The 14729-nt window shown below is 43.1% G+C and overlaps 1 protein-coding gene across 3 annotated transcripts in view; it reads right to left on the bottom strand.

The window, feature by feature from the left end:
- Window positions 1–7320: 7320 nt before the first annotated feature.
- Window positions 7321–14729, bottom strand: part of GMPS (guanine monophosphate synthase) — a 33268-nt gene continuing 25859 nt past the window's right edge. For all 3 annotated transcript variants that reach the window (XM_061371599.1, XM_061371600.1, XM_061371601.1), the window contains 3 exons: window positions 14148–14278; window positions 12244–12416; window positions 7321–10635 (listed from right to left, as the gene is read on the bottom strand). In XM_061371599.1, coding sequence (XP_061227583.1) covers window positions 10534–10635; window positions 12244–12416; window positions 14148–14278 — 406 coding nt within the window. In that variant the 3' untranslated portion in view covers window positions 7321–10533. The remainder of the gene's footprint in view (window positions 10636–12243; window positions 12417–14147; window positions 14279–14729) is intronic.

Here is a 14729-nt window from a genome sequence, read left to right as displayed (position 1 = left end):
CTCAGGTTCCACACTAGCCTCTTATTGAGAGTTCTGCAAATCTTTTCAGCTGTACATATAGAATTGTAAAACCTATTTGCATACACAGACATGGCTCACCTCAAGCAGGACAAACTGGCACCAGCTAATAACCTGGAAAGTCCTATTTAGAGGTTTTTAAGCAGAAAAATGCAAGCCATGCAGAGGTACGGACTGAGTTAGGAAATATCCGTAAGCGATATCTAAGTAAACATACATATTTCATCTCATGGGATCACAGTAATTTTCAAATGCATGATTCAATTAGCAAGAGTCTAAACGATAGCCTTTAGGCTAACAGCTCTCCTGCTGCATACTGTCCTCTACTTAAGGTAATTGAAACCCCATCAGGGAAAGATTCATTAAGGTACTTAATTGGTTTTAAATGGTTCACCCTGCTCTGACAGCATTTAAATGTAGTGACTTATGATCAGCAGCACCAGGGAAGAGCCTCAGCAAGTGGCTTTGTGTCCAGAACTGCTGTTTTATGTCCAGGATCACTACTTTGTGCCTTGCTCTGGGTGCAGAAGCTGGGAGGGAGGACTGGCTCCAGGCAGGAGGCAGCACAGCATAGGCAGAGCTAGCAGGAGATACACCAGCATCCTCAGCAAACACGATTCCGTCAGCACCTGCAAAGGGAGTCCAAGGGAGCCTCTGAGCTCCTCTCCTCATGCACCTTCACGTTTCCTAACTTCTCTAAGTGAATTGAAGTGATCCTGTGCCATGTTCAATACTGACATCCCTGAACACAACAGGAAGGATCCCAAATCAGCTGGTTTGGGATGCTTCCAAATATAGACAAGCTCTCAAAAAAATCCAGGCATTCCCTGATAGTTTTGTTTTCTTGGAATAAGCTGGAAAGGTATCTGGCATTTCATCAGCCCTCGTACAATGGAGGAGCAGCCCTCCCTCCACTCTTATTCACAGCAAGCAGGCGTGACATGGGCAAACAAAGAACAGGCTCAAAATTACATTAAAACCCACTATGTATTAGGTTTTATTTCATTTTTTAAACTATTCTCTGGCTCCTCCCTCAGTGCTCTGTTTCCCAAGCCAGCTCTGCAGGTCATCCGCCTATGCAGCTCACCCCTAAAGACCCTTAAATAAGCAGCAAAGGAGGCTAAGACCCTCCTGGCTGCTGGGGAGCAGAGCCCAATGGTAACATGGAACACGTTTATAAGCCAGCAGTGTTATTTCCCTTTGGGCACATAGTCTTCCTCTAGCCTTTTGCTCACAAGGAGCATTGAATGGGCACCACACTGCCCTGAGATGGCCCCCGGAAGGTAGGGAACCTAGGCACAGGGATAGGAACAGCATGTGGGGGGAAATAGGGAAAAATAGCTGCATCTCAGGCATTACAGGGTGCCCAAGGATTAGATATATCTATACACCTCAGTCTTTAAAGAGAAAACCCAGCACCTGATACACCAGAAATAGGTGTTTGTCTATATCCACATATCAAGCCCTCTCCTGGCATGGAGCGCAAAAGCATTTCATTTCCTGGCTCACAGGAGAGCCCCAAGTTTTGACACCTCCTCCTGTCCTAGGAGCAGGGAGCAGACCACTACAGGTGCTTCTCCTGGGGAAGGAACATCTGTTTTCTCATCTCATCAGGCATCACACTCAGAAAAAGCAGTGTTGCCTATTTTTGATCTATTTGCTGACCAGCACAGGAGGAAGATCTGGCTATGCCCGCTCTGGCTATCACCATCCCCACTCTCACCTGGGGATGGTACCAGCCCATGGGTAATTTTGGCCACTTGGAATTTGCTGCTGTATTGACACATTGCTGTTCCATCAAGATTTATCACGACTGATTGAAAGACCACTACAGTTAAAAGTGGCAGAGGGTAAAAACCAGTGTATATCTTCACGAAATGAAAGTGGAGCAGTTGCACGTTACAGCTATATATCCCAAAGGCAGCCCTTTGGAAAGCTCCCAGCTGCCTCCTTGAAAGGCATGAGGGAGATGGGCAGCTCGGACTGCAGAGGGTCATACTGAGCTCAGAGTCAGTCTGCTGAAATTAAGGAATTGACACTGGAGTAGCTCTCTTCAGCCTTTTATCTTCTCAGACAATTTTTAGCGATAGTCTCAGAGCCAAATGCCAGTCCTATTGTATACAGGCAAAAAAGAAAAATTCCTGGGAATGCTAATTACCACCATCTTTTTTTCCTTGCTGAGTCTTCATGAGATCACTAACATGCAGCTTTTCTGGGTTTGCACTGGATTGCATCAAGAGCAACTAGTGATCAAGCAATCCATGATTAGAAAGGGGAAGATTTTCCAAGGGCAATGTTCAGATGTTCAGACCTTTCTAGAGGCCAGCAGCTACCCAGGGCAGGAAGGCAGGCAGGCAAGGGAGGTCCTACCTGGCTCTGCTCTTGAACACATACACCAGCCTTTGAAGCCTGACAATCCCCCAATCATTCAGTGCCTGCTTTCAAACAGTATGAAAAGGTGCAGAACCACCCACATTGTTCTTTACTTTTCTGCATAAATTTCAGACAAAAAGACTGATCCAATTTAGCCAACAGGGTTTTGAGTGGCTAATTCCCTGCTGAGCAGATTTAATGCTCCAAGGATACATTTAAAATTCTTTCTGGACAGGCCTGTGTGTCTGAAGGACTGCATTTGGTTTCCAGAGGTGGAGAGCCCTGGTTGGAGGCAGCAGCAAACCCCAGGTCTGACTGTGAGCCAAATCCATGGGATAGACCAGACATGAGACATTGAGCTGCCGCTTCCCCCCAGAACAAGGTGGCCAGGAGCACTGTCCCCATTCCTGCTTCTCCTGGTCTTCTGGCAGCACACCCATCGGAGAACCCGCACTATGCCGTTGTATTGCCATGGCAATCAGCACTACAGAAGCAACTAAAAATAAACGTTGGCTCTGCAAAGCACAAAAGATCATCCTGAATCCAAACCCTGCTCCACCACCTTCAAACCTGGCTGCAATGTGGTCCCCACTCAGCAGCCACCCCACTTTGCGCAGCAAGGACATTCACCCCATTCCCCTGCAACGTGCTGGGCAGAGTGGGAAGCTCCCTCTTGCACAGGTACAGCCCATTTGCCTCAGTCCCAGTCCACCTCTGAGCTCAGCTACTGAGGCTGGCTGGAGCTGTACCACCAGAGGAGGTGGACATATCTCCAGAGCCCTCATGTGACTGCAGTCATCAAGAAAACCTTTTTTCTTTAAAACCCCACTGATTCCCAATGTCCTGAGCAGTATCCTACCTCCCCACCAGGAAACTCATAGAGCTGGGTAAGCCCCAGGCAGATCAGACATAAAAAGATAACTTGGGCACTTACAAGTGACTTGTTGCATGTCACCTCACCCAAGCAGTAACAAAATCAACCCACAGAGCAAACTGCAATAGGAGCACTGGATGACCAGGGTACACCATAAAGCAGACCCAAAGGATAAAAGCTGCACAAGAACCTAACTCCTGGGCATAAAACCCAACATATGAGTGTGCATGAAGAAGGGCCAAGCACCACCTCAGGCAGAGCTGCAGGACGAGGAGGTCACGGCAGCGACATGTGCTGAGCTTCCCGTTTCCCTGTAGCATCACAGGTTTCTACTGGGGAAGTAACAGCACAGGGACTCGGGTGTCTGTGGCCGGGTCACAGTCCCCACAAACCCATGGTCAGGTGGCAGCCCACGCCAGAGCGTGCTGAATTATGCATGGCAGCTTTGAATTATTTCTTCTCCATTAAAGAAAGTGTGTGTGCAAATACGCCAGCAAACAACCCTTTCTGCAGGGAGGGCAAACCCTCAGCTTGTCATCCATTACCAGCCCCTGTAAGGAGCAGAAACTGTTTTTCTTTAGTTACCATTTCTCTTCACAAACACACGATTCAAACTCAGGCTGTCCCTGAAGCTTACACTCACCCCAGAACATTTTACATTGTGTTTTTTCACTCTAGAAAAGAAACTTAAAATGAAGAAATCCTGCAAGCAGCTTGATGTTGGCCTTTGTGTCCCAAGCCACTCTGGGGAATGATCAACAAGAAAAATATCCCAGCACCAAGGGGGGTCTTGAACACACACTTAAATCAATTACATCCCTAAAAAAGGAACCTGTGGGAGGAACAGGGCACAACCCACAGCTAAGAAGCCTGAAGCAAGGACACTTGCAGAGCCCCATGTAGTCACAGCTTGTAATGGTGATGTGGAAAACACTTAAACCATGCCCTGCCTCTTCACAGCTAAACCAGCTGCTGGAAATCGAATTGTCTGTATCATTCCTACTCCCTTGTGCTGAAAACCTACAACCCTTCCTCTGAAGCCACCTGCAGCAAGGGTGATGATGTGGGAAATGCAGCTGTGGCAGGTGCCTTCCATTCCAGCCCTGACACTGGGATTTGCTACTCCAGAGACAGACAGCAACAGGATTATGGCAAGAGAAATATCCCAACCAGCTGCTTTATGTCTGGGCTCTCCCACACAGCCTTGCCAGCTCTGCTGGCACCACAGCTCTCTGAAGAACAGGGCAGCATGCCCCGTGCTCGCAGTCCACTCCTCATGCCCCCAAGGAGGGGGACAGTCTCTATGAACTGTGTGGAGAGGGTTGTAACTGGGGTTTATCCTAACCTTGCTAACAGAAGCACTTAATGTCCCTGGAAATATTTCCTAGCAGAATTCCCACTGGACACCTAGTTCCTCTGTGATGCTTTCAGAAACAAAATCAATGTTTCTGTGTGCAGTTATGCCCTCTGCTTTGGGTTGGGTTTGTCTGGGATTTATTCCATCTGCCCAAACTTTTTAAGTCTAGGATGTCATTCATCTTTGAGGACTCCCTTTGTTATCTTTAGAACCAGTGTAAGGAAAACCATTAAGGAACCAACAGTGCAAAAGCCAGCCAACTCATTCAAATGCTAAAATTACTCAACTTTATAATGAAGTAATTAAGTTACAGCACTGGTTTGCTTTTCTGCAGTTCACATTCAGGCAATTAAAGAAACAGCAATAATCTGCTCCCTTGATGAGATTCAGCTCACCTCTTGACACTGTGCTTCTGTGGAAGCAGTTACCCTTGGGACAGTGAGAACACTTCAAGTTCTTGTCAATGATGAAATGCAATAAATTCAATGGCAAATTAAACTTTAGAAGGAAGAGTCATGAGGGACTCTTGATCTAATCATTAGGTAAAGATGTGGAAATGGTCTAGATGGAACACTGTGTTTCATGATTTTACTTTACTACTTTGCACATGGCTTTCTTATGTGTGTTAGCCAAGTGGGCTGATGGCCTGAATCTCATTAAAGTCACCTGCAAACAGCTAGTACATCATTGCACGGGAGTCTCTTTGCAGTCTGCTTCTAATTCCCCAAGGAAATAAGCCAGAAAGGGAGCAGCCTCACAGCAAGCACTGTGGAAGGGTGGCAGCACACCTGAGCGGCAGGGAGCCCTAGCCCCCCTCCAGGCAATGCCTGACAGTCAAGCTGCAGCCAGCACCACACAGCAACTGGACCAACCTCAAGTTCAAAGTTATAAACCTCACTTTGAAGCAGTGTTCACTGTAAAATGCAGTAGAAATGTTCTAAGATAGAAACGTTTTGTTGTATTAGAAAGGTCATTACAGGACTAAGGTGAAGCAAGAGACACAAAAAAATAAAATAAGGATTCCGTTAAATACAGGCAGCTCTGGTCAAGAACAACAGCCCCAGAAACAGGTGCCCTGATGTTTGAAGTAACTTAACTGATAACAATATCACTAGAAAACTAACTTAAGTGTTCCTTTCATTCTGTGAAATTTTGGAAAAAGCTTTTGTAGAAAATCAGTTGTGTGAAAAACATTCTGGCTTCATTTCTGCAACTGTTCTTTCCCATCTGCTTTCATACTGCAAGGGGTTGTGCCCAATGAATTGTCTGCTCCTGTAACATGGACCCTGAGAACCGCCATGCTCCCTGGGCGCACCCAGGGCCAGCAAGATACATGGTAGCACTGTTGGTGGGAAATGGTAGGAGAGATCCAGGAAGCCTCCATGGTCCCTGCCACCCAGAGCCCTGGAATACCCAAAAGTATGACTGCACAGCTGTCACCTTGCTCAAAACCACCCTAGCTGCACTCCCAACTCCCAGAGTGCTTCAGAGCGATGCTCAGAAGTGGTGCTTAAGACCTACCTTGGATCTTTCCCTCCCTTCTCTGAGAAATCGCTTAATGCTCTTCCAAAAGGCTGGAAACCGCACACAGAGGGTTTTGCCCTGGAGTCTCCATCATTACTGAGCTATAGAAGAAAAACATGTAAAATGAGATATTTGCTTTGAAGACTCCCTCCAGGAACACAATCCCTCCAAAAAAAACCCAAAGCCCTGCAGTCTCTGTCAGCCATATGGGTCCAAAGCATGGGGTGACTGCTGCAGCTCCAGCTGCCAAGTCCCAGCCAGAGATGGAGAGGGCTGCTGGCAGCACTGCAGCTCCTCGGAAATGCTGCCGGGGGACCTGGATGAGAACAACTTGCTGTTGCACTCTTTGGGGGAATATGCATTTACTCAAACCACAGACTAGGGAGCAGGTCATGAACAGTGGCTCAAACAACACTCCCATAGCACCCCTGAGCCACCAGCACGGGCCCATGGAGCCAGAACCACCAAGGAGTTTAAGGCCAAACCATTTATACCAAAAATCTGTTTACTTTGATTACAGAGCCCTGCAGCGCTTGTGCACTGCAAGAAAGGACCTTTAAGCAAGATAAATGACTGCTGCCCACTCATGCTCTGTCCTGCAGGTGACGGCAACTCCTTATGACTACAGAAGGTTTTGTTCTTACCTATAATCTCAGCTGCCTTTTACTTTTTAGAGGGAAAATTTGCATGTGGTCTTGCGATTGTGACCTACTGCTGAAAAAAGCAAACACCAGCAAGCAGAGGTCTGCCACAATGCCATGAGGTGCTAGAAGGGCTTCCCGCTGGGACATTGCACCCTGAGGAATAGAGCAGCCTGTTAAAGTCTGTGGGCATCGCCACATCCAGTTAATTATCTGGTCTGCTAAAACAGAGCCCTGGAACAGTTTCTATACACAGTTTTAGGAAGAGGTTATGTTTCCCATAGTGCATCACGGTACAAAAGCATGCATACGGAAATTGCCACAGCAGAACTGTGTTACCCTGCAGCAGGGTGTGCCATGCTGTGACACTGAACGGACAGCCATGCCCTGGCAAGGGACATCTCCTTACCACAGGACAGTGTGTAGCCAGAACGCACAACTGCCACAGATCAGCTTTATCGACCAAAAACGTACAGTTCCATTTACAATGTAGTTTCTACATGTAAGCCTTAAAAGAATAAGTCACACCAATGTTCAAACATAATACTTTTATTTGTGGATAAAAATTAAGGCTCACAGTACTTTATCATTTCACAAGCAGAAAAATGTTAAAAATTGAGAATGATGGGGAATGCCCCCAATACAAATTCCTCTAACTGCTGACATGTTTTACTGAAGGTGAACAATTGTACAGGGCAGCTACAGTTATTAGTTTGTAAACTAGGTGCTAAATGTATCTTTTTAAGAAATGTGAACAGAGTATTACGTTTCTCTCCACTTCTGGCCATCCAGTACACATGGATTCCATAAAAACACTCAAAAACCGCTGGGATGATAACACCAACCTTCCTAAGAACAACCCACCACATCTACAATGCATGGCATAGGTGTCAAACAGGGAGAAGAGAGCTAAAGATTACAAATTTAATTTTGGTAAGACATTTTGATTATAGTGCAATATGCCTAAAATTTTCAATATTCAACTTTCGGGGGTGGGTGAGGTGGGGAAGTGGGGGGTGCCGAAGCAAAACCCAACAAAAACCAACCCAAACCAAAGTATGTTCCTAAAGAGCACAGGAATTGCTGTTAAGCTCCATTTCATGACAGACATGAAAGCAACCCGGATGATTAAAAAATGGTAAACATGTATGTCTAACTTCAGTATACACATAGCATACTGGCATTAAATCACGCCTATAGTCAAGATGCAACTCCAAGAAGGGCTTCCAAGTGTGCAACATGCCATGAATAAGGCTCAGGTGTGCTGCAAGTTTGTGGTCAACAGGTACAACAGTTACTGCAACCCCCAACCCAATGGGCATCACCAACTGCCACACAACTTTTCTTGTGAGTTACATCATTACTATGTGACTACACACTGCAGTTATTTACACAGAGACCAACTCTGTCTCAGTCAAAACTAAGAAGGGTTTAAGAGGTGTTCTATATCCTTTGCATTACTTCTTAGTAATTCCTTCTGCTTTGTCTATTTGCTGTCAAGGCAATGTAAACTGGCAGCAGGAGCAAGAGAAAGCCTACTTACAATAAGCAACAACTGCCATAGCATTAAAAGGCTGAAAGACTTCTGCATCACAACAAGATCCATTTCTTGTCATTGCACCATTTACATCCGAGATACAAACACAGTAATGAAAGCAATCGCCCTCAGCTTTTTATGATAAAAAGTTAAAATGTACCTCACGGCCACAATTTCATTAGGGAGCTTTCTTTTGAGATGAGCTACAAAGAAAACGTGTTCGCAACAGAAACCATGCTGTAACAGATTCTGCCGTGGCAAACACAGACGTACAGAGTTTTTGACCAACAGCTCTTACAGCTCACAATCCACTCATAAAAGAACATTTGTATTGGTAATACTTCACTTACATCACAAAACCTCATCCAAAGGGCTCAAAGGGGTTACGAGAGATGTGGGTGAGAATTACTACCCCCATTTTATACAGGGGTCAGCTGAGATATTGATCAATTTGCCAAGCTACAAAACATGTCAGAACACAGGAGCAGTGTTCAGTGGGGGGGCAGTGTCCCCAACTCCAAATCATCCTGGCCGCTGGTCTGCTGCTCTCCTGCATGCCTGTGGCCCCAAAGGGTTTCAAAGAGCAGAGGGCTGTCACACATCTCCTCCCCCAAGCGAAAAAGCACTACTCTGACACAGATGAAACAATAAAGTTACACAAGTTAGCCAGTTCCTACAAGCAGAAATTAAACCAGATTTCTGCAACATGTTGGCAGCAAATGTAAGAACAACAGGAAAATGTGTGCAAAAGAATATAGAACAAACACTTTCAACCATTATTCCAGTTCACAAATTTATGCAAAGGGAAATATAAGTAGCTAGAGCCATGAAATACTCCATGATATTGAACAGTTTAAAACAAGTGTTTCACCCTAAAATCCTAAGGTAATCTTGAGCCAAATAAAATGCAATTGCTTAAATTAAGAAAAAAAATAAAATAAACATGGCTAGAGGGACGAGCCCGGATACACGGTTATGGCTCCACTGGTGGAGGTACCCGGTAGGCACCCATCAAGCTGCTCAAGTCAAAATTTAACTGTCACTTTCAGCAATCGTAGACATGCTCAAAATTCTCAGGTCGAAGGAAGAGCTTTGCCTGAATACATCAGAAAAGCAAAGGTGTTCAAAGCAACCATCTCTCAAATTATTGCTTACTTAACTATATAAATGCAGAATATGAATGACAGAAAGGATCTATGCAGACTGGGCAAATCACCCCTGATACCACGACCCCACACTAATAACTACAGTGATGTTAAAGGTCAAGCTAAGTACAATACATAAAAAAAAAAAAAATCCTGTAAAAGCAAATGCATAGAAAATAAACTGTAATCAAGTATATGGAAAGCACATTGGCAGCAGGCTGCAAAGGGACTGTGGCGCAAGCGTCGGAGGACAGAAACAGGACTCGCAGATCCAGGAGCTCTGGTGCAACTGCTTTCCAAACCACACTCCCGTTTTTTATACTTCTATCAGAGTCCCCAGAAGCACACAAAGACACTTCACTGTCTGGAATTTGACATAGGCATACATGCAGTAAGTGTATACTAAAGATTAGCTGGTGTGTTTGTTACCAACACACACACCTACTGAGCGATGCAAGAGGAAGTGAGTACAGAAAGACAGACAGAGGTAATTTCATGTTTTAGCATTGCCCTTTTGGAGCTCAACATTATTGCCATGGGCTAATACGTCAAACGATACAGAACAACCTTAATGGTACACAACAGATACACAGTAATTCCACAACTCAACAGTACCCACTACTCCATTTGGCAAAATATTTATTTATAATAAATCCGTTCAAAAGCAGTTGGTCACAAAGAATTCATTTTACATTTTTTAGGCTGCAACAATGCTTTTGGTAGAAGTAAATAAACTGTATTTATAGAGTGTACAAAAACAGAGACATTGAAATGACAGTTAACAATAAAACACATGAAAACAGAAAGAATTGGTAAGACAAAGGCAAAAGCAATAGGAATCTGTCTGCGCACCAGCAATGCTGCCATGACTATTTACCCGTACAAATCCTCAGCCCCACTTAGTTATTATCCCCAGATCTTAACCGCAGGTTTATGCTCCAGGAGAGGAATCTGATGCAATGTAGCAGCTCCAGTCACTCTTTCACAGTACTGCATGTCAACACTGGGAATGGTTTTTGATATGACTTAGACTGCACACAGTACTTCAATAGAAAAAAAGTTAATTACTCCCACTCTGTGGTTCCTGGTGGCTTTGATGTCAAGTCATACATCACTCGAGAAATGCCAGGAATCTTCTTAATCTCTGCCACCATTTTTAACACAACCTATTGTGGAGAGGAAAAATAAATCAGAAGTATGTAAAGCAGACTTGAGGAAAACTACCTAAGAGCTTAAAAATGGAAAACTTTGTTCATGCTAATTCTGTCATACACAAGAGAGAAAGAACACATAGATATTAGCATATTACTACCAATTAACAAATAAAATCAACAAACCCTCTAGCTTCATATCTACAGTTTTATTTGGAACATGCCGTTTTTTGGCACTGGTAATAAAAAAGGGTATCAATCGCAATACACTTCCCTCAAGGTAGCACCTCTTCGTCTTTTCTATTTCACTGTTTCTGTACAGTTCAGCAGGAACATGTTATGTGTTCCTACCACTCACTTTCAGACTTTTCTCAGACTGTCTCCAGCTGAGCCACTATCAAATACAAAGCAAGAGCCAGAGAAAAAACCCTTTCGAAACAAAAGAGGGAGCTCTAAAGGTAAAAAAAACCCAACAAAAAACAACAACAAAAAACCCCACCCAAAACTCGCACACACCAAAATAATCAACCCAAAACAAACAGGAAGAGGCATCCAACGGGAAGTTTCCATTGAGCATCATCCCCCAGATTCCACAATCAATTCATGTTCACAAAAGTATTCTAGATGAGAACTCGCTTAGAAGTTCAGCTTCCTTAAGTATCCCACAGGTCACAACAATGCCACTTACATGATATGGTGTTTCACAGTGGAAGCGTAATTAAACCATGCATTACCCTCCATGGAAAAACACAGGAAATTTTAAAATCAGATATGATTAGCTTCCCTATAAATATAAGTATTTTCCACAACCTCTATTATTTTGTTACCACATTATTACCTAGTCTTAAAGTGACCACTTTACATTCTGAAGACTGCAGATGGGAGTCTTTTGGGTCTGGGTTTGTGGTATTTGGTTCTTTTGCTTGTTTTTAAACACAAAATTCAAGGTCAAATGAATCCCCATTTTATGTAATTAAATAGTTTACATTGTAGCTTAACCTTGAAACATTTCTTTTTAAATGAATAGGTTGCCCTACAGTAGAAGCCTTCAGTAATATATAATTACTAAGAAATACCTCTGTTTTTAAAGTGTTTTAAAAAAAGTCAGTCCTGTTCATCTACACTGCATTCCCAGAGAGACAAAGTACTTGAAATTAGACATACATAAAATTTCCTAGAAAAATATGCCTGAACTTGACTCCTACATCCTCTTAAGTGACCTAAACAGGAACAGCACACATTGAACAGCAAGTTCCAGTAAAATCCGAAGCACAATCAAGGTCAATTCTGTATGTCAGGACATTTACAATTACTAATGGAAAATACTGATTTCAAAATCCCAGGAATGGTTGTGGTATTTTTCCTTTTTTAATTAATAGTATTTTTGGCTCAATTCTGCTGGACAGCCTTTAAGTTTGTCATAACCCATCTGCCAGCTTCTCGTTTTATTATAGTTTTTCCCCAAAATACCAGCATATTCATCCTAATGAATACAATGAAAGAAACAGAAAAACACAACGAACTCAAAGTCAAGGCAAGCAATGAAGAGAGAGGGAAGAAAGTCAAAGTGAGGCATCTGTAACATTAGCTCATGTCAAAAAGAAGCTTGAAAACTTGTATTACCTCTTCTGGAACCTCATTACCAGGAGTTGCTGCAATACCAGTCATAAAATCACTTGTAATAAAAGTTCGAATAACCACAGATCTTTGACAGGAAGGCTGTTTCTGTAGGGGGTCCCGATCAAAATGCAACGGTGTCAGTATTATCGGCATCTGGCTAATTTTTCCGGCGTAACCTTCAGAAAACAGTAGTATAAAGTGCATTAGTTTGGTTTAAAGACTCAAGTGTGACAGAAGTTTCTCAGAATTTCCCACATGTACTTAGAACTATGTACTAGGTGCTACTTTGCATCTTCTGTGATCTTGCTGCTCCTGCTACCACACCCCAGATGATCACACTCGGGGGTGCATACATCAGAACTACACAAATTGCCACTTGAAATGATCTTCAGTCTTTGCAGGCATGCATAAAAAAAGAACCCCAACAAAACCCACAGAGCCTCTGTTATCCCCATAATTCACTGTGAATACAATTTAAGATCTACTTTCCTTCCCAAATAACATAACGCTGGGGGTTTATCTACTCCTGTACCAAGTCCAACAAAATAAAAACCATCCACAAGTATTTCTGCATCTTTGACATATTTAAGAGAAAGCTCTTGAATATCCCTGTTGCTGGTAGCTGAAGGTAACTCCAGACAGCCATCTCTCACTTCCCCCCCTTTCCCCCCCAGATCTCCTTCTGAAGAAAACCCTAATTTCACTGTTTAAATGATCTGGAAGTCTGAGATTTAGATGTGTGACAGCCTGCAGAACCAGTCTAACACTGACACAAGCTTCTCACCCTCTGCTAGCACCGGCCTGAGCTGTTGGTACAAGCAGTCTTTTTCACTAAATGACACGTCTTATTTTTGGGAGTGATTCACTCACACAAAATCAAGTGTCATCAAAAGTTAGCAAGACACATCTACAGTTTTACAAACACAATTGACAGTGTTATCCTCAGCCTCTTGAGGCTAATTCTGTACAAATTTTGTTAAGACTGCCTTGCAAACCAACTGTATTTTCAAAAAGATATCCTTTGTGACTTCATAATTAAAAAAAACCAACAACAACAAAAACACAACCAAAAAAAACCCAAACCCAACCAAAACCACAAGAAACACCCCCCGCCAAAAAAAAAAAAACCACCCCAAAAACCAAACCCCACACCCGCAGAAAAAAAAAAAACCCAAACAAAACCAAACTGAATCCTGAACCCTGGAACTATGATATTCTCAGACTCTGCCTGTGTACCTTATCACAGGGTACTGAATGCTCCCTAGATGTTAAGGGTTTGAAATATTACTGCCTTGTAGCCTCAAGTGGCTGGCTTTACAAATACAGCTTCTACTTTAAGAAATATGAAACCACCACAGGCAGTGAACACCACCATAAAAAAACTTGGTATTCAGGCTCCTTTCTTTCCACAAAAAAGAAAAAAAAAAATCCAAACCAAACAAACAAAAGAAAAAGGACACCCAAACCGATGAAAACATGATTTAGAAACTACGTCAAATTCCTTTACACAGTTTATTTACTTCAGGTAAATACTGATAACTGAGATCAAAGTGAAGTAATAAAGCTGTTCAGTCAGCTAACTGTACTTTTTACAGAAGCTTGAACTGCAGTGAAACACTGTACTTCAGCACTTCATGATGTGCCAGAAGCAAGCCTGCATCCCCCCAATCCCCTAAAATTTGTTCTGCTAGCAGAAAGGCTAGCAATTCCTGTATTCCTGACACTCAGCTATCAGCTTCTACAACTGTCAGAAAAGGCTCTGGCCTGTCATCCTATTAATTTATTACTTCTTTTGAGATACTTGAGAAGCTTGTAGATTCCGGCAGTACCACTATAACTACACCTAGTTAGATTTGCAGTGATCTTGAAACAACAACCTAATCCATGGGATAAGGCGAAGTACCTACCAGACTCCCTGAGAATAGTGTGAGCCTCAAAATCAGCTTGTCGTAAAGTGCTGAGGACTCCTGTTGTCAGGAAAGTGGGGGTGACATCTGTAGGAGGTTCTTTGACTGGTGGTCCGAACACATACACAACTCTGGAAAGCAAGCAGGATACCAGGATGGTGGGGGGAGGAAGAAAATAAAATACCCAAACAACAACAACATCCCCCCAAGCATTTTGCATACATAAAATACCAGACTGCCTAAAGACGGCATCTTTAGTATTGCTGTGAGAAAATAAAGCTAGGGAAAAAAGGCGTAATACTTGATTTTGCTCCTTAGTTACTAAAGAGAGCTTTATATAACTTCATGCATATATTCCATAAGCATGACATTCATGCTAGCTTTGGAAGTCAGGCATATTAATTTATTTTGGCTTGCTAGAGACTATCAATAGCCCAAATATTACTTCAGGGAATACTCCTCTCAAAACACAGATATACAAACTCAGTGGTAACACAAAGCACGTTTTTTTCAATTTTACTTTGATGTCAGTAAAAGTTAAGATTATTACAGGAAGGCTATGTAATAAGTGTTTATAATTTC

The sequence above is a fragment of the Neopsephotus bourkii genome, unplaced genomic scaffold (assembly GCF_033783945.1).
Source record: "Neopsephotus bourkii isolate Nb327-2 ecotype Australia unplaced genomic scaffold, CSIRO-AGI_Nbou_v1 NB_1574, whole genome shotgun sequence".
In the NCBI taxonomy this organism is placed as follows: domain Eukaryota; kingdom Metazoa; phylum Chordata; class Aves; order Psittaciformes; family Psittacidae; genus Neopsephotus; species Neopsephotus bourkii.
This window is presented reverse-complemented; position numbering and strand designations above follow the sequence as displayed.